Raw genomic sequence first — 21209 nt, forward strand, 5'->3', positions numbered from 1 at the left:
CCCCGCTTCAGGACACCTACACCAGGAGATGCCGGACTAGAGCAGCGCAGATACTGAAGGACCCGTCCCATCCTGGCAACAAACTGTTCCAACTTCTGCAATCTGGTAGAAGGTTCCGCATCTTCCGGGCAAGGACAGAGAGACTCAAGAGGAGCTTCTATCCCCAAGCCATCCGTGCCCTAAACACACACACCCGCCCTCTCACATCATCTATAATTGACTGAGACAGGACTCTTCCAGACACTAAACCAAGGCACAATGTACATTTCAATTCCTTTAATTTTAAATATGTTTATATTGTCTATCCTGTAAAATAGTCAGATATCTATTCATATCAATGTACAGAATTCACCTGCTTGCTGCTACTACTGCACATTCACCCAGTGTATATACTATATATATATATATAATGTTCTTCCTCTACCCCCCCCCCCCCCATTTTTGCACATGTCGAGGAGCGTGTCAGGCTACATTTCACTGTGTGTTATACTTGTATAACTATGCATGTTACAAATAAAGAACCTTGAACCTTGAACCTTGAATTTCTGTCAGTCGCGTTCAGTATAACAGTTTCAATCAGGAAATTCAGTAACATTTTCTTAACATTAGTTAACAAGCAACAGCCTCCATAAACTCTAAAAGTAGTGGTTTAAAAAAGCAGACCTAGCCTTGCTTTTTCTTTTTGCCTCCCCTAAACTGATCCATGTATCTGTGTGTGCACAAAATGCAGTTGAGTGAGATCACAACACTGTGTGTGTGGCAGGGATACAAGAAAGCATTCAGTGGTGGTCTAAAGTCACATTCATAATCACATTTATTGCTTGTCCCATTCAGACAGTATCAGTGAACTTTGCTGTTTGACATGGGTTTCTTATTTCATGAAACTCTGCACAGCTGAGCTAAATGTAGCCACCATTTAAGTTACACCTGCTGTGACAACATGTCTGCCATCATAGTAACATCATAGGAAAAGACAGCATCTGCACAAGATCATCTGCACGGGAAACAAGACACCAACAATCAGCAGCAGCAGCAGCAGCAGTAAAAACCAATACAGTCATTGGTAAAAACTCAGTGACATCATAGATCACTACACTGGGTACCTCCGGTTTTATTTTTCATGTATTTTTTTCTCATTTAATCCCATCCCGGAAAAAAACGTTCAAAAATACAAATGATGTCAAGCAAATATTTTATCACCCCCCAAAATTATTGAATTAAACAGGGGGAAAAAACGTATTTTCAGCTATCGAGCTACGTCACTTCCGGTAGTTAGGGGAGAGCAAACTGACAGCTGGTTTGTTTTCATCAACAAGGGGGATTTCAAAGTAGACGTTAAAGGTAGGCAGAATCAGGAGATTGTGAGTTATGCGGTCCTGGCTCGGTGTGTGAGCAGGCTGTCACTGTGCAGGCGATTGTTCAGTGTGTGTTTGTGTCGCTGCCTTCTGTGGTCCATGTCCGGCTCCACCGAGCTGCTGCTGGGGGGGTCACTGCGATGTTGAGCCCGGACTGGACACTGTCTGCTCCCAGGCTGTCAGCGGCACACAGTTCGCGCTCATTGTTCAGCAGCTGTTTCGCTGATTTCTTTAAGTTTGTGCTAGAACGGAAAGGGATGTTGTTGTGTTCTGTACTGGGCTAGCTTTACGCATTGGTGGACAGGCCAAATTCTATTCGAATATCTCTCAATTTTGAAGTGTAAGTGCCTTTTCGGCCTATTTGTAGTGTAATAAGATTAATGTAACACATTTGCCCAATCAATAATCCGCATTCATTACATCGGCTTAAATCCATCTGAAGAAGATAAGATGATACCATATTAAAGAAGCAACTTTTAGTGTTGTTATGTATGTTGTGAGAATTGAAAATTGATTGTAATAAGTCTGGATCGCTGTGAATATTAATGCTTTGTCAAAAGTGTTTACGCCGAATGTTCAATAGCTTCACGTTCAATCACACACAATGGCTTTTTTTTCATGGATGGACAGAGATGGAACCAAGAACTAAAAAAAGACTTTGCTTAGAAATGTGCTGAAACCCGTATTACAAAAATACACTGTAAATCTAAATATTAATATTTATTTAGATCGCAAATATTTAGATTTATGACTTTTACCCCGATTATTTATTGAGTTCAGGAATAAAATGATGATGGTACAAAATAAATGGTGTGGCCTCCAAAGAACAATATTTGCACCCAGAATACAGTAAAGTACAAGTAGAAAGCAGGTTAATGTAGAAAGCAGGTTAATATAGAAATATTTTTTACAAAGTACAAGTACATTAAAACTACTTTATTACATAAGTAAATACTAAGAGAGACCTCAGCTTCTACCACTACTCACATCCAGTGGTACTGGTTGGGAGTGCTTCTGTTCTCCCGTCTCTTTCTCTTTTATTGATACTGCCTGACGAGGCAGAAATTGACCTTTGGCCTTGTTTGCTCTCTATGTGGTGAATGACCTACCAGTCCTTCCTGTTCTGGATAGTCTGAAACAAATCCCACCCCCTGACCAAAGAGGAACCCGCATTTTTTTGCAGTCATCCGTCAGCCCCACCAGCCACTCTGGAGTAAGACCTGCTGATTAAGTCACAGTGCCTGTCCCAAAGGCTGTCATAGTTTCAGTATGGAAATGGAATAATACAGTGGACTGAAAATGAATAAGGCTTTTCTTGGTTTCTTTGACAGGCCATCGGTACAAAAGCAAAAGAAGACGGCGAGCAGCAATCGTGGTCAGATTAAGGCAGACATCGCTTCAGGTAAGACGCTGTCTGTTTTAACAATTCAGGTATGGTTCTGAATTCCTCTAATCAGGTCACTGGTTCAAACACACATCTGCTGTGGTATTTATTTGTCTTAGGTCAGTAAAAACAAACCACACCATTGTAACAAATGTCTTGATTTATTATCTGGACAGTAACAAATTGATTTCATCCTTTACTGCAATTTACTACAGCCCTTTTTTGACAAATAAGATATTGTAACAGTAGCCTTTTATTTTTTTATTTTGTCTAATCCACTACATAATTTATGCTTCCCTTGTGCAGATTCCACAGTGAGGCTCTGCCCTCCAAGCCTTGAGTGCTGAGTGAGATCAAGAAAGCACTTCTTTACTTTTTCTTTTTCTAATTTTAAACGTTCAGCAGAAACAGTCTTTTTTCTAATTTAAAAAAGTTCAGCAGAAATAGTCTGCCTTCTTGTTCCTCTTTTTTGGGCAAATCCAAGGACATTTAAACTGGTCAATGTCTCTGTGCTCTGCTGATAAAGAGAGGAGGAAACCTGCTTGTGTCCTGTCATCTAATTGTCATTTTGTAACTCAAGAAATGTAGATGTTTGTCCGCCTGGATACATTTGTGTCATTAAGGAGATGTGAACAGTTGTGAGCCTGTCATGTTCAACGTGATTATGTTGTGGTTCTAGTAAAATTGAAGATAAATAGCTGAAATGTGATGTGAGGAAGTTTCACTGAGTGGCAGAACTGCTTGTGGAATTTCTCGATAGGATGTTATTGGACTGGTGTTTGTCAGTCAAGAGCAAGAAGACAGCTGAGCTTCTATTGTGTCTGGAGCTTGAATCCATTGCACTCTACTAATAAATCTGTGGCTATAGATATGATATGGTAATTGCTTGGTTAATGATTTGATCACATCTGATATCTGTTAGTTAAAACAATTAGTTGAGAGAAAATTAGCCAACAAACTGTCAAAGTTCTTGTCTAATCTTTAACTGTTGTATTAATTGCTCAGTGACACAAGCAAAAATATTACAGGTAACTCAGCGAAACAAGGAAAAGCTGGTGTTTGGGTCTTTTTTACACAAGCATTTAAAACCTGAAAACTCTGGGCAACCACCTTCAGTTGCAAGGCAATTGCAGAGGTAATCTGGTTAGCAAAAATTTAAAAATGGCAATTGTTCTTTCATTTACATCATGTGACTGTAGGCATTTACTGCTTTTCTGCAGTTACTGGTTTTGTTCCCTGTTGTTAATTAGATTTTTCTTTTCTTTTGTATTTTTGTTCTTTGTGTATGTCTCAGTCTTTTATTGTGTATTTTAGGATTGGGCCATATCATACCGTTCACGGTAATACCGGTATGATGTTAGGGAATGATAAGAAAATGAAATATCATGATAGAATATGGGTAAAACATTCATCCGCGGTGCCGTTGTTTTCATACACACATGGCAGAAAAAGCATGGCAGCGACAGAGAATGAGAAGGGCGAAAGCGGATCATTGAATGAAAGACATGAATCAGAATTGGTTTGTAAAAATTGTGCAACTTCAGTGATGTGGAATTTCTTATTACCGTGTTTTTCGGAAAATACGTCGCTCTTAAAATCCTTTGATTTTCTGAAAAATCGACAGTGCCCCTTATAATCCAGCACACCTTATTTATGAATTCTGGTGTCTTCATCTGCTAATTTAATCTCCCTCCTGTTTCTAACTGCTCCTCCATGTTCTGGCTCTGTGTGTTTGGTTTATTCTGGCTGTGTCTTTTGCAACTCGGATGGCTTTGCTGGTTTTCTTGCCACCTAAGTGCAGCGCACTAAGTTCAAATATAAGCTCCTTGAATATAACTGAATACCTTCAGTCTGGTGTTGTCAGCTATTGAATTAATCTCTGGCTCTCTTCCCCATCATGTCTTTTATCCTGCCATCCTTCTCTCTCCCCAGCTAGTCGCAGCAGATGGCCGCCCCTCCCTGAGCCTGGTTCTGCCAGAGGTTTCTTCCTGTTAAAAGGGAATTTTTCCTTCCCACTGTCGCCAAAGTGCTTGCTCATAGGGGGTCATATGATTGTTGGGTTTTTCTCTGTATGTATTAGTGAAGGGTCTTCCTTACAATAGAAAGGACCTTGAGGCGACTGTTGTTGTGATTTGGCGCTGTGTTTTGATTGAATTGAATTGTGCATTTCTCACAGTGATTGCTTTGCTGCATAGGTAGTTTGTATAAATGTAATATTTAAAAAAGGGTTTTCAGATGTCTGAGTGTGTATGAGTGAATTACCATATTACCACCAATTTAATTTGTACTTTTTCTTCAGTTTATGTGGATTTTTATGGTAACATTACCCAAGATCTGTTTTAGGTTTTCATTTCAGTAGAGATAACGCTGTGGCTGCAGTGTACATTGTTACATTACATTATTATGAATCTAGGCAGCTGCATCTTTTGATTTCTGTTAGTTATGATAGCTTGTTCAGGTTATTAAAGCTTCTTCACACTATTACTAAGCTTTAAGTCCAGCTTCCAGTCACCTTCTAAAAATCCATGGAATTTATTGTATAAGCCAGTCTGGACCAGAGCTGCAATAATTATCTAGTTAATAGATTTATTTATTTATTTTTTGATGAGTAATAAATTTTTTTATGACACCAAAGTAAAAGATTTTCTGATTTCAGCTCCTGGAATATCAGAATTTTGCCTCATTTTTGTGTGCCTGTAAATTCAGCACCAAAACAAGAACACTTCACTATGTTACTTTGTGCATGTGTAACCGGTGTGATTCTGCGTTGTGTCTGATAAAAAAGGTAAAAGAAAGAAAGACCTCCAAGTAAATAATTTGCCCACTCCAGCTCCTCTCCCACAGGGGAATTGTAGAAAAAGGGCTGGCATTTATTTTTACATTAAACATAAAATATGCATTTACACGTAACATATTTGACATAAAACAACAACATGAAATCCGACATACCTGATAAAAAAGGTAAAAGAAAGAAAGACCTCCCAAGTAAATAATTTGCCCACTCCAGCTCCTAGACCAAATACAAACAGTGGGGAAGAGGGTTAGCTCAACCCACCACAACTCCCAAGCTAGCAAGGAGTATATATTCTTGCTAGCATTTATGGCGCCTAAAACACATTTATGATACACACATACTACACTCTTATAACATCTTACAAAAACAGGCTTAATAATGACAATAATTGAACTAACATCGCAATCATAAACATCAGGGTGGCTAAATATGAATTATGTGTGTTTTAAGGTGTTGGAAAGAAATGACACCCACCTCTCCCACAGGGGAATTGTAGAAAAAGGGGAGAGGCAAAAGGGGTACACTGTATTTATAGTATTGCACCAAAGAAGAAGAAGAAAAGAATGAGGAGGGGCTCTAATGAATACAACTACAGGCTTGGAGGTCCTAAAAGTCAGGTATAAAAGGAGCAGTTTGGGGGTTTAGAACACATTTTGTGTAATTATAACAATGTGATTTATGACCCTGTTACACATGTTTCATGTTTTATAGGTCAAATGATGTAGTGGTTATTCAGAAATACTTGTATATGAATCAGTGAATAAAAATAAGTGTGTGTTGTAGCAATGGCTGGTTAAAATATGCATATGCTTGCAGCTAATCGCTGGGAGTGTTTGCTTTGTTTGTGGGGCAGCTGAAGGGGAGGCTGCGCACCAGGAAGGAGCTATGGAGCCACCAGAGGATAACGATGGCCGTACCTTTGTGGAGGTGATCAGTGAAAAGTATAGCCCAGAGAACTTCCCATACCGCAGAGGGCCTGGTATGGGGGTGGTAGTAGTGTCCACTGGAGGTCCTCAAGGTTCCCCTATGAAAGGTGAGCCAAGGAGAACTATTGGGCAACTGAAAAGGCTAACGGGTCCCTTTGTCACATTTTAGCACTTCCAAGCGATAACGAGCACTTTATTCAGTGTCATCACCACGACAGTGAACTCATAGACCTAGTATTAAAAATGCTGTCATCTCGTTTCCTTTATGTTTTCATGTTAATTTAGCTAGAAACTCTGATAACTCCTTCAGAAGAATTTTGGCGGTCTGAGCTACAAACTATATATAAAAGATAGATGCAGGCAAAGTGACTCCACATTTAAGCTGGAAGTTACCATTTTTGGATGAGAAGAGGTAGTGAGGTTATCTGCTTATATTAGCAAGTTGTATTAGCAAGTTGCGACTATAAACTGTACATGCACTACACACAGGCAGAGATCTGCTAATTAGTGCTAAGTATCAGATTAGCGTCCAGGCGATTAGGGAAAGTAACAGTGAAATACTAGAATTTCACTTATTAATACTCATGCAAAAGTTTTACTTGTGTTTTTGTTGTGCATTTGAATCTGACAGTGTGTTGGGATTGAATTGCTCTTGGAGCTAGCATCGGTTAAACATTAACTATAATTTTATGCACTTTGGGTTAGCTGCATTTTCTAGCCCTGTAGATTGGCTTTTGATCTGAAGTGTGGGATCTCGGGAAATCCAAATGTCTGACTCAGGCCTTTTGAATATTTCTTAACTGTGGACTTTCCTGGGATCCTGAAATTGAATTTCTGTGGTAACTGGGTTATTCTTAGAACTTCTCCGTTTACACACCAGCTAAAGCAAGAAATCCAAAGGATTTTTCTGTTTACAGAAGGATTCTCTGGAAGATTTTCACTTTTTCCCGGAGAATGACTGATATTTGATGATTTTCATAGAAACAATAATAATTCAGCATATGAAGTGAAATAAGGGTAATGATTCACTAATAAACAAAGAAATGTCAGTGAGTATAATAAACTTTGGGATTGTGGCACTCACTACCACAGCGAGGCATTTTTCACTGTACAAAATATTCAAGCACCTAACTAGACATCTAGTTTTAAAATAATAATGTAACATGAATAAATCTAGCCAAAGTCCTTCTTGAAGCAAGCCTTCACATTCAGCAACCACAAGGCACTTTGTTTGGACCTTTATTTTGAAACTCTGTAAAATACGAAAAATGTCAGTGGTTACAGGACATAAAAACTGCACGTATATAGTCACCAGAGCTGATAAAAGCTGCTTATAAAGTTTGTTGGTTTTGAAAATCTTTATCTAAGAATGGGGTTTTTTTTCCCTCTCGAAGGTAAACTGTGTGTGATTGAACTCGACCCACAACTGAAAGGACATGATCCAAGGATACAACACAATACTTAGCGGTTATTTTGGGAAATGTTTAAAATTTCACGTTCTTTTGTTTGGAGCATCAGCATACACTTTTCTGTTTGATTAATTCTTAATAATTCAATCCTTCCTCTTAGACCGTCTGAACCTGCCCAGTGTGCTGGTTTTGAATAGCTGTGGGATCAGCAAGTCAGGAGACCAGGCTGAGATTGCTGCCTTCTGTGCTCATGTCATGGAGCTGGACCTGTCTCACAACAAGCTGCAGGATTGGCATGAGGTGCAGTCCCTGGGTTTCTGACAGTAACATTTTTTTGTTTTAGGAAATCACTTTTCTCTTTTAAGGCTTTAACCTGTGGTGATACTGTTGACGACAGCACCAAGTGTATTTAAGAAAGATGCTACTGTCCTTTTTCAGATTAGTAAAATTGTTTCTAACATCCCCAACCTGGAGTTCCTCAACCTGAGCTCAAACCCGCTGGCAGGAATGACCCTTGAGCCACGGTGGGCTGAAGCCTTCTCCAGCGTGCGGCGCCTTGTCCTCAACAACACTCAGGTGTCCTGGGACACTGTGCTGCTGCTCACTCGAGAAATACCAGAGTAAGAAGAACAGCTACCCTAAGCTGGGTGTAACTCCAAGCACACACAGCATTGCTTTATTTCACTTCATCTCACTATGACTAGCACAACACCTTCCTTATCCATAACTAACACTGATAAATCACTGAATGCATTTGACGATGGCAGCTTAACCAAATGATAACAAACATATTTTCTTACTTACTCCATGAGCCGTGCTTCCATGTTTTAGTTTATTTCAAGATAGAAGAAAGTACCGCCTTACTGCTTCCATAGGAATTAAGAGGGTAAGTATGCTATGTGCTGTTAATCAAATATATATATATTAATTGATCATCAGCAAGTGTGAGCACCTCAATAAAAGAACTAAAAGACATAAAAGAAAAAACTAATTAAATTTTTTTCTCATCTTTGCCTCCAAATAGTGTACTAGATAACCAATGCATAACTATTTATTTATTTTCTTTGTGTAGGAATGTAAAAGGTGATAATGGAAGAATAGAAAATTTCCAGGTACAATGAATACATAGTTTTGTGCATATGATAAACAACATTTGAAGTGCAGTATTGAATTAATTTGTCTAGATGAGGAACGATGTGCAGAATCTCAGATGGACAGAATTCAACACAGGGCGAGCTGTTCATTCACACTGTTGGCCAGTTTTTCAAAAAGGGAACTGAAAACTGTAACAACTGAAATATAAAGCCTGGGAAAACACTGGGGTGAGCTGACCAGACACTCTGGAGAGGGTTAATGAGAGGACAGTAAAATCTATATAAACAGAAGGAGAATTGGGGGTTTGGAGACAGCTGTGGACAACGAGGCTGAAAGGACATGATGAGACAGAAGGGAAGACAAAGGAAGAGAAACTAAAAGTAAGGTACAAGGAGCAACTAACTATTAAAACAAAGTAGGAAGTGAGATAGCTACATGGGGAAAACACAGACATGAACTTGAAATATGGGAGACTTGAGCCAAGAGGAACACCGAGAGAGAACTAAACTCTGAAGCAACCAGGGTCTAGGAACAAAACTAAATATGCTGATGAAAAATAAATGAAGCACATAATTAAGATGAAAGGAACCAGAATTCAAAAACTCAAACACTAGCTCAAACAACCCAGGACCATGACTAGTAGACAACATGGTACATCATAGACAGTATACAATCAAAAGACACTTTATTAGGTACACCCTGATAGTTCTGGATTACAGCCATGTTTGCTCTCACCTTCATGGTTTGAATTCAGCACGGACTGAGATTCATTGGCTGCACAGGGAATCTCCCATTCCACCACATTCCAAAGGTGCTTTCTTAGATTAAGATTTGGTAACTGTAGAGGCGGTATGAGTACAGTAAACTTACTTTCATATTCTAGAAACCAGTTTGAGATGATGTGAGCTTTGTGACATTGAATGTTATCCTCCTGGAGTCAGCCATCAGAAGCCATCAATATCCAAATGCTGCAGCAGAAATCAAGGCTCTTCAGAGCAGGCAATGTTTTCCCAATTTTGTGTTGTCTAATTTTGGTGAACCTGTGCAAATTGCAGCCTTCTGCTTCAAGAGATGCTCTTCTGTATACCTTGGTTGTAATAAGTGACTATTATTTCACAGAGAACTGCAGCTCTTTGGATATTTTCTCTCAGACCATTCTTTGAGATAGTTGTGCAGGAAAATCCCATTAGATCACCAGTTTCTGAAATACTCAGACTAGCTCATGTGGTATTTATTGAGAACCATGACACAATCAAAGTGAATCGTCACCGTACCGACCATGTCTACATGCCTAACTGCACTGAGTTGCTGCAATATGATTGGCTGATTAGAATATTGTCCTAACAAGGAGTTGAACAGGTGTACCTAATGAAGTGGCCCGTGAATATATATTGCACACTATAGTACAACATACGATAGAACACAACATACTATAGTACAGTATAATCAATTCCACTGTAGTGTAGTTTAGCACAGTATAGACAACTATATGCCATGTAGTAATCTGTGAAATTCTGGAGTAGAGCAGGGCTTTATGTAGGTCTTTATTGAAAAGGTTGTGACTGAATGCTCTCTCCTTGTTGTTGTGCAGGCTGGAGGAGTTGTTTCTGTGCCATAATGAGTACAGCAGTGTGAGTTCCTCCAGCGTGGCCTGCTCCACCCTGCGCCTTCTTCACATCACCGACAACTGCCTCAAGGACTGGGCCGAGGTCCGCAAGTTTGGCTCCATGTTCCCCTGTCTGGACACTCTGGTTATGGCAAACAACAACTTGTCCTCCATCCAGGACAGCAAGGATATCCTGCAAAGGCTCTTCCCCAAACTACGCAGCATCAACCTGCACAACTCAGGTAAGTGCATTTCATTCCCAGCTTGTTCTGTGTGTTAGTTTTAGACATGAGACTATTTATACTTGGTGAGTGGTTAGCTATGATAGGGTCATTTCAGAAGGGAATGCTGAAATGTTCCTGTTCATAGCTTAGTGTGCAGCAGTCAGTTGGGTAACAACTGATAAAATTAGCATGAGTAAAGATAGCACTGAATCCTACAGGCTTTGTAGTTTATTAAAACAGATTTATCCATGTGTCAGCTTTTATCTCAGGAATTGTTTCTATTTGGAGATTATCAGTCCTGAGTCTATTTTTAGAGTTCTTTTCAGAGGAAAAAAAACCCAAAAACAAAGACATGCTTATATTGACTACAGTCCATCCATTAGTTATATCTCCTACGCCTGAGGCAAGGAACAAGCCATTATGGGTCATATTTATCCCTTAATTCTTAAAATGTAGCATTCAAAAAGTCCAGCTTCCATTATTTAGGGTGTTTTAGAAGTGGCTTGAAAGAAGAAATGACAAGGCAGCAAGGATTGTCAGGATTTTAAGCAGCAGGTTTTTCATCAGCAAAACCAAAACTTCCTTTGTGTCATAGTACAACCGTAGCTTGCCTCCACCAGTGTGTGAATGCGAGAGTGAATGAATAGTGGTATTGTAAAGCGCTTTGGGTGCCTTGAAAAGCGCTATATAAATCCAATCCATTATTATTATTATTATTATAAAAAGGCTCATGAGGTTTTGTTGTTGTTGTTTTTTTATGGAGAGAAAAAGGAGGGATCAACAATATGAATTCAGATGCAAGTTAGCTTATATGTTATATAAACATTTTTGTACACACAATATTTTACATATTTAAATAATATCAATACTTGGCAGTAAATCAGAAATTAAAAACTGATAGAAGGCAATTAAATATTTCATGGTATGTTCTTACTCCTGAGTCACCTCAAAAACTCCGGAGTTTTTAAGGTGAGCTGTCAGTTCACTTCTACCTCATCTGTCAATATGACAGGTGCCTACATCTGTTTTACGCTATCAGTCAAAGGTTTGGATGCATCTTCTCGGAAAGAAAAGCGTCTGGACTCTATGTTGAAGGCAACTTGTCTCTCGGAAGAGCCACCTCAACGGGACAAGACTCAGCTATTCATCTGCATCCAAAGGACAAAGGTCACTCTTTCAAGCATGCCAATGTTCCTATCTTGGACAGAGAAGAGAGATGGTTTGAAAGAGGAGTGAAAGAAGCTATGTCCACTGTGAATGACCATCTTTGAACAGAGGAAGTGGATTTTGACACCAATTGTCCAGTTTTGAGATCCCTTTCCAGACGCCTTAACACCCACTCACATCTGGCACCTTGTGACCTCAGTAAATCACATGATAGGATGGGCTAGCTTTCACAATGGGTTCACCGGAAACCTTGGCTGATTATGACCCACACCTGTTTTTGCACCTTGGCTCGTGTGATTAAGTATCAGGATCAATAGGGGTTCTGTGATTCTTTTGGGGATACTCCCATAGGGCTTAAAATCTGGGACTCTCCACCAATTGCTCTTTGAACTCATTCCATAAATACATGCTGTCTCTCTTCCACAGCATGTCTTTATCCTGTTTTCCTTCTCTCGCCCCAACCGGTCACAGCAGATGGCCCCACCCCTCCCTGAGCCTGGTTCTGCCAGAGGTTTCTTCCTCTTAAAAGAGAGTTTTTCCTTCCCACTGTCGCCAAAGTGCTTGCTCATAGGGGGGGTCATATGATTGTTGGGTTTTTCTCTGTATCTATTACTGTAGGATCCACTGTACAATATAAAGCACCTTGAGGCAACTCTTGTTGTGATTTGGCGCTATATAAATAAAATTGAACTGAATTAGAACTGAAGAAGCTTCTCGGATGAGAGGTGAAACGTCTTCAAGAAACCTAAAGAGGTCCAGACGCTTTTCTTTCCAAGCTTCTTAGACTATGATGACCTGGATGACTGAGAACCTTCACAGACATGCGACCATCACTCTCCGTCTTGGTCAAATAGCTGTTACACAGCTTGAAGGTGTGTTTGGGGTCGTTGTCCTGTTGAAAAATAAATGATGGTCCAACTAAATGCAAACCGGATGGGATGGCATGTCATTGCTGGATGCCGTGGTAGCCATGGGGGTTCAGTGTGCCTTCAATTTTGAATAAATCCCCAACAGTGTCACAAGCAAAATATCCCCACACCATTACATCTCTACCTCATCACATGCTTCAGGGTGGGACATGCATGTAGAGACCATCCATTCACCTTATCTGCGTCACACAAAGGCATGGCAGGTGGAACCAAAGATCTCAAATTTAGACGCATCAGACCAAATCACTGATTTATACTGGTCTAATGTTCACTCCTTTTGTTTCTTGGCCCAAACAAATCTCTTCTGCTCATTGATTTTCCTAAGTAGTGCTTTCTTAGCAGCTATTTGACCATAAAAGCCAGATTCGCACAGTCTCCTCTGAACAGTTAATGTAGAGATGTGTCTGCTACTGGAACTGTGTGGCATTTTCTAGGCTCTAATCCAGAGGTGGGCAATTCCAAGCCTCGAGGGCCGGTGTCCTGCAGGTTTTAGATATCACCCTAGGTCAACACACCTGAATCACATGATGACTTCATTACCAAGCCTCTGGAAAACTTCAAGACATGTTGAGGAGGTAATTTAGCCATTTATATCAGCTGTGTTGGATCAAGGACCCATCTAAAACCTGCACTGGCCCTTGAGGCCTGGAGTTGCCCACCCCTGCTCTAATCTGAGGTACTGTTAGCTTGTAATTTCTGCACAGCACAACTGATAGTCCCATCCACATTAAGAAGGCAAGAAATTCTACAAATGAACCCTGACAAGGCACACTGGTGAAGTGAAAACCATTTCAGGTTACTACATCACGAAGCGCACTGAGAGATGGCCAAGGGTTTCATAGGGTTTGTGGCTTCCACAAACTGGTCCCCTGTGTATTTTTAATGGATTACTTCTACGTTCATGACACACAGGTACTATATAACATTATGGAAAATAATGGAAATAAAATGGAAATTCTCATATATGTGCTAAGGTAATTAGCATTGTTAGCTAGACCACATGAGAGTACCAAGAATCAACACGTATATATTTCCCATGCTCTAGGAGAAATCTAGTTTAGCATTATTAATTTGTGCACTGTCACTATTCTAATCAGACTCCATTAACTTTTTTTCCTGTTTTATCTACAGAAACTTAACAAGCCCCCCTCCTCCTACTAGTGCCACTGCTGCTGCACACCAGCAGTGGCAGCATATATAGTACTTTTTTATTGTTTGTTTATTCTAAATTTTATTTAGATAGCACTGGTTCACAATCACAGTCACCTAAAGGTGATTTTAATTGTAAGCTAAAAACCCAGCAATGAGAGAAAACCCCTGCACTAATTCAATTTCCTATGAGCAAGCACTTGGTGACAGTGGAGAGGAAAAATTCCCTTTTAACAGGAATAGATCTCTGGCAGAACCAGGGTAAAAAAAAATGAAGGCCATGGAGAAGATCATAAAACCCCTGATGGACCCACTTCAGTTTGCTTACCGTGCACGCAGAAGCATCGATGATGCAAAAGTCTTCATCTTGGACTCCATCCACAAACATCTGGAGCTCCCTGACTCCTCCGCCAGACTTCTGTTTGCTGATTTTTCATCAGCGTTCAACACTCTGTAGCCTCATATCCTGGCCACTAAACTTTCCTCCCGATTTCACCTGGATGATCAGCTAATCCTGTGGATATTGGACTTTTTGACCAACAGGACTCAGAAAGTTCGGGTCGACAGCTCTTTTTCTGGTCTCCATTCCACCTCCACTGGCTCCCCCCAGGGCTGTGTGCTCTCCCCCTTGCTCTTCATCATCTACACCGATGACTGCAGATCCACACAGCCCAACTGTCACCTGGTGAAATATGCTGATGACACAGTTCTCCTGTCACTGCTGTCAGGCCCCTCACAACACCACGGACCCGCTCTTCAGGATTTTGTAGAGTGGTGTGACAGCTCCAAACTTTAACTGAACGTGAGCAAAACCAAAGAGATGGTGGTGACCTTCTCCAGTAGGCAGAGGGATCTGGCTGCTTCAGTCACCACCACCATCCATGGGAAGCCAGTGGAGGTAGTTGAGGAGTACAAATACTTGGGAACCATCTTTGACAACCTCCTGAAATTCTCTGCTAACCTCTCAGGAGGTGTCACCAACGGCTATACCTCCTTAGGAAACAGCTCCTTTGGAGTCAGCACACCCATCATGATGACTTTTTAACTATGTATTCCTGAAAAGCATCATGACCGTCTCCATTACCTGCTGGTTCCACTCCCTCAGCCTTCAGAACAGGAGCAGACTGCAGGACACTGCATGAGCGTGCTCAAAAATTATTGGCCTGCCTGTCAGAACTCTTGCACAGGTTTTCAGCCAACAGGTCCTTAGACAGGCAGCCAAAATTATTAATGACCCCTCTCGTATTCTTCTTCGGGTAAAAAGAAGAGGAAAAAAAGGAGAGCATAGATGAACATGCACAGAGTTCTTCCTTATCAAAACCTGACAACTAGATTTCCTGCAATACATGACCTCTGAAGGTTCAGCTGCAGATATAGCTGTTCTAGTATCAGCTAATGTAGAACACTCCTTTGTAATTGACATCATGCAGAGTTAAGGGTAGGAAAAACTGTCAGGCACAAAAGCTTAGGCTACAGCAGTCTGAGCTTGAGCGTCTGGCTCAAAGGATCTATTTGTTTATGCTCTGATCACACCATTTAAAACTGTGACCAGGTTAAATATGCATATCCATCATTGTAATAGTAGATATATAAATGGGGAAATGCACAATAGGACCATTTTAAAACTAACATGAAGTATCATGTTTAAATATAGTGATATAATGTTATATGTATATTGTGTAATATGATGGAGGATTATTTGTGTGATATTATATTGCATCTGTTATATTATACTGTATATATAATGTCTTGTAAGTAAGGTAGGCTCAGGTTGTCTGTCTTAAGTGGACATGAGTAGCTACTACAGAGCCAGACTGTAGAGGTCTGGTGAGCTGGCTTAATTTTAACGTTACATCCCCGATCCCAACTCAGTTGACTCCACTTGATGGCATTTATCACACAGCTTCCTCAATAAATAAAAATCGTGCACAGTGTCCAACTTTCATCACATATGCAGTTTCACACCCCTTTTGGTGTGCCAGCTTGAAACATGACATCTATGTGTGTTTGTGTTTGTGTGTGTGCTGGTGCGCGCACGTGCACTGTCAGGTCTAAACCAGTGGGAAGATATAGAGAAGCTGAACTTCTTCCCCAGGCTGGAGGAGGTGCGCCTGCAGGGCATTCCCTTACTGCAGGCCTACACCAATGCAGAGCGACGCAGCCTCATGATAGCGCAGTAAGTCTGTGACATTAGAGAGAAATGACATCCTTCACAGCAAGTAGAGGACATTGATGAGAACTTGAATAATCCACAGATCTGAGCTGTACTCTGACCTGCAGAAGGTCAATAAACAGATACCTGCACAATATGTCATATCTCCTCTTCAGGCTTCCCTCAGTATCACTGCTAAATGGCAGTGCTGTGAGTGACAGTGAGAGAGAGGACGCAGAGAGGTTCTTCATCCGTTACTACTTAGACTACCCTGAAGAGGAGCTGCCTTATAGGTACACCCACACCCTTGTTTACACTGTATGAGCAGTGGTATGAGTGTTGGTTTATGTGTGTTACAGTAAGTGCTGTTAAAACAGACGACACACCCTGCTCTCCTCCTCAGATACCATTCCCTCGTAAACAAGTATGGCAAGCTTGAACCACTTGCTGAGATTGACCTCCGACCTCGCTGCCGTGCCCAGGTGGAGGTTCACTGTGAGGAAAAAATAGAACAGGTCAGTGTGGCATTTAATAATCTGCTGTTCTGGAGAATCCTCGAATGAAAAATACCTTTTGGAAATTATAAAATGTAACCGTTGCTTTCTTTTCCTTCTCTACTACTCATACCACTGTGAATCACTTTAGTAAATGACTTGTGCCTTTGTACTTTGCCCTTAGTGCCTGAGTACTTGACATTTAGAAGTAGATGAAATCTCTTAACACAGAGTTTGCAAAACTCGGTGTTAAAAACTAGTACTATAAAACAATTTTAATAGTTCAATCAGCACCAGTTTAACATTTTAAAATACCTTTGCTGTGAAGGACCCTGGAGATGATTTATTTTGCTTGGGTATACTTTATCAATGATGTAATCAGTGCACATGTTTGTTCAAGCCCACAAAAACTCAAAACGACAAAACCTTTAAAAAATAGTTTTACATTTATTTGCAAATCCTAAATTTTCAAAAGATTGCACATATATTAGACACAATCGTAGTGAAATTTATATAAAAATATGCATTTTTGTCCCAAACACTGACATTTCAGTCACAGTTTACAGGTGCTTGAATCAGTATTTTTATATTACCAATAAACCCCACAGCTGCATGTAATGTAGAGGGAGTTGCTGATAGTGGCAACCCCACAGCTTATTATATACTTATACTTATATATTTCAGGTCTGCAAAGCATTTTAGTGCAATTTGTTTTAGTTTATTTTGCTTCATGTCACAAATCTCTTTGGGTTGTGTCAGGATGAGCATCTGGCATAAAAATTTGGCAAATCAAATATGTGGAGCTAGCCACTTGTGAATAAGGCAGCAGTCAAAAGTAGATTTTAGTTACTTTTATTAAAACAAAAAAATGAAAGAGTTAGTCTATGCGCAGATTGTCAAAGCATTGTGTTCATGCTGATTAATATAATACTATCTGTGTTCTGGTTCGTAACCAGTGTTAGGGAGTAACGGAATACATGTACTGCTGTTACGTATTTAAAATGCAAAATATGAGTAACTGTATTCCGTTACAGTTACCGTTTAAAAGGGTGGTATTCAGAATACAGTTACTTTGTTGAAATAAATGGATTACACGGCGGTCTTTTCCTGTTTCATATATTAGGCTATGCTCCCTCTTTTTTCCTAAACAAAGCCAGCATTAAGAGGCTCTAATGCCTGTGTGTCAGTCTCGTGGCCCATGTCACTACTATTTGCGGCCCGCAAAATGACATGGAGAAATATTTTTTAAAAATTATTCACAAAAATTATTTAATAAGAAGGCAATAGGCAGAGTGTTACAGGCATAGCCCTAAAGAATGTAGCCTAATGGGCAGTGTAGTCCATGCTGCAGGGAGAATGGACTGCCATACCTGTTATGTGTCTGTGAGTCTGAGGGAGGGAGAAAAAGTACAAGTTGTCACCCACCAGAAATGGGAGATGGAAGAATATAAATATAATAATAACCACTGCAGCCAAAAAGACTGCCTGGCAAGCCCAGTTGTAAGTAAGCTTGACTGTACGCTGTGTTCGTGTTTTCCTCCGAAACAATAAGTTCCATTGGATCAGCCTTTGAACACATCTCTCTGTCTCTCGCTAGCAAAGTTGACCCAGACAACAAAAACTTTTTTTCAACTACAAGCCAGAGGTCCCTTTACTACGGTTCGGAGCCGTTTTATATATGCACGGAATAGTTTTCTATACGAGATTGCTGCAAAAAGCGCAGCCTTACCTAATGTCCACCCTACTGTTTTTCATTTTATATTAAGATTTAAAAATCTAGTTGGTATTGGTATGAAGAGTATCCTTCAGTAAAAGTAATAAATCACACAGCAATTCATGTAGTTGTAAAAAGCATGATAATATATTAAGTAATCCGAAGTATTCAGAATACGTTACACTCGTTGATTAACATAACAGAATATGTTACAAAATACATTTTGGGGCATGTATTCTGTAATCTGTAGTGGAATATATTTTAAAAGTAACCTTCCCGACACTGTTCGTAACAGCGTGAACTGCAGTTTCTTGAGTTCATGACCTGGGTTGTGTTGGTTCACTTTAACAGTATAGCTGTCAACCTACAGACAGCTCCTAACTTTAACCTGCTGTGCTCTTGCTGTTACTCTGAAAGTCGCAAACGTAGAAATTGTTTGTCTTTGTGCCAGCTGAGCATCCGTTTGGACCAGACAGTGGCTGAGCTGAAAAAGCAGCTCACGACAGTGGTCCAGCTGTCTACCAACAGCATGAGGCTCTACTACATCGACAAGGGCAGTGCCTTCGGTCCAGAGGAAATGAAGTACAACACGCGAGCTCTCCACTCCTACAGCATCCAAGATGGTGACGAAATACTGGTGGTGCCCAAAACCAAGTGAACAGCTGATGACCTGCTGGCTGACAAGAGTGAATTGAAAAATTTTTTTTTTTCTGATTGGTTAACTGATACAGCAAAATAATTGGAAAATAGAACAGTAGCAGTGGCCCACTGAGAGAGGGCATACACAGAAATTATGAAAGCAATATGAGCACCATCAAGGAGACTAGACTAGTAGACTACAGATGGCTGCTGAGTGCCTCTGAAATATAAGTGAGCACTGGGAATGCAGCAGATCCTGTCTTTATTTAATTGAGCTTTCTCTGAGGGGGAACCACTGGAGCGAGTGCACAAACGTGTCACACTTGAGAACGGGCTGAGAAGAGCACCTCGCAGTCAGCTCGCAGTTTCAGCGGAGGGGAGGGCCGCTGCTGGACCAGCAAAGCTTCACTGCAGCTCTGTCTCTTAGCGCACGGCATGTACTATAGCACCTGCGTAGGCAAGTCTCCAAAATCACTCGCTTTCCCACTTGTCGCAAAAGTTACACTGATTGGTAGTCAGGCAGTACCACCAAGTGGAAAAGAACTGCTCTCATCTGCACTTTTACCTGAGGCACAACACGAGGAAGAGCAGAGGAAGGCTCGCACCAAAAGCACTGTAAACTGAAGGACTGGTGATTAAGCTCCATTTTGTTGTCAGGTGGGGTTTTTTGTGCCTTGTTTAATGTGGCAAATTTCTTAAGTTAGGTTGTTGAATCGCATTCACTATAGACTTTTGACATTCAGTCAAAAGGCCATAGTGACGTGAATGTCACTGTGTGAAACTAATGTAATAAGCAGATTTGGCACTTCTATACTGGATGATGATTAGCTCTGTTTAACATCCCTACAGTGAAGCTCAAACATCCACATGAAGCAACACGAGGCAAAACAGAGAGAAAAGATAAAGCACACCACCTAGCAACAAAATGGCTTCAGGAGCAACAGTGCACACTCTCTGCCAGTCCATGTTTTCCTTTGTCAGAGATTAAGAACTGATGCTACTGCGTTTCCTATCATTGATAGTGCTCTGTGCACTCTCACGGCTGCCCACACAGAGCAGCTGTTGCTGTGTCATGTTATATGTGCTGCCTTCTACAAGCTTCACTGTATTTTTGGTTGGATGTGTGTTCTGCCAGTGCAGGAAGAAATGACACACACACAGACCAGAGTACACAAAAGACATAAGGTAAGAGTCATCAGGACATCATAGCATCTTCATTTGAGATATTATTGATTACATTCAGGCCACGGTGCAACGTTGCTTCAGCAGGCCCCCTTTTGTGTAGGCCTACATGATGATATTAGTTTGAAATTATAATTTTGCATTTAGGACACAGCATTCAATGTTGTCACTGCTCCATGCTTTTTTTTCACCCAAAGAATGACTTTTATGTAACTTTAAATGCATAATCAGGATAATTTATTTACAGTTTATTTGGATTTTTAAGAATATATAATCAGCAACCATTGTTTAACAGATGCTGATCTCACTTGAAGGCATTTAAGTGCACCCACTGGGTATTTATACCAGTGTTTAAAATGACTGTTTGGCCGATAGCTGACTTCTTCTTTTGATATGTAGTCTAATCAATTTATTTTGTATATAACCAGTTAGCAACAATACCTGCTTTAAGAAGCTTTATGTTATGAAGTAAAGACCCAACTGTATTAGAGGGAAAACCTCAGTGATCTCATAATCCTCTGTGAGCAAGCACTTGGCAGTGGGTAGGAAGGAAAAGACATCTGGCAGAAGCAAATCACAGAGAGGCAGCTACCTACCGTGCCAGGTTAAGGGTGAGGGGAGGAAGATATTTATTTCCACATCTGTCTGGAAAACAAAGAAATCTTAATAAAAAAACAAACAAACACAAAACAACCTCCTTGATACACTATTTTTGAACAGTTAGCCAACACAAGTATGAAGTACACAATGTGTAAGTATTGGCCACTAACATCAGCAAATGCCCGTATATCAGTCAGAAGGGCTCATACTGATATTAAGCCAATAGTTCTACTTTGAAGTGAACGCTATACAGTGAAATACTGATATATTCCAATGTTAGTGCTTCATCTGCCAAAATATAGTGTATTCTACATTATAGTCCATTCTGCACAGATATAATTTCACCAAAGATAGCTCATGATGCTGGTAGTATTATAGTAATGTGGAATA

At 40.3% G+C, this 21209-nt stretch overlaps 1 protein-coding gene across 5 annotated transcripts; it reads left to right on the top strand.

Annotated features, from left to right (window-relative positions):
- Positions 1–1264: 1264 nt before the first annotated feature.
- On the top strand, positions 1265–20663 carry tbcela (tubulin folding cofactor E-like a). 5 transcript variants are annotated; one of them, XM_076892141.1, is made up of 11 exons: positions 1265–1341; positions 2468–2568; positions 2687–2757; positions 6350–6566; positions 8029–8168; positions 8307–8488; positions 10555–10811; positions 16088–16214; positions 16367–16483; positions 16594–16705; positions 18850–20663. In XM_076892141.1, exons 4-11 carry the CDS (start codon positions 6419–6421, stop codon positions 19054–19056), a joined length of 1290 nt encoding a protein of 429 aa, XP_076748256.1. In that variant the 5' UTR covers positions 1265–1341; positions 2468–2568; positions 2687–2757; positions 6350–6418; the 3' UTR covers positions 19057–20663. The 5 variants fall into 5 exon arrangements, with proteins under 5 accessions (XP_076748256.1, XP_012771282.1, XP_076748254.1 ...); XM_012915828.4 differs by having other exon boundaries at positions 6387–6566; XM_076892140.1 differs by lacking the exon at positions 1265–1341 and adding an exon at positions 1354–1695 and having other exon boundaries at positions 6387–6566.
- The last annotated feature ends 546 nt before the right edge of the window (positions 20664–21209 follow it).

The sequence above is a fragment of the Maylandia zebra genome, linkage group LG14 (genome assembly GCF_041146795.1).
Source record: "Maylandia zebra isolate NMK-2024a linkage group LG14, Mzebra_GT3a, whole genome shotgun sequence".
NCBI lineage: Eukaryota > Metazoa > Chordata > Actinopteri > Cichliformes > Cichlidae > Maylandia > Maylandia zebra.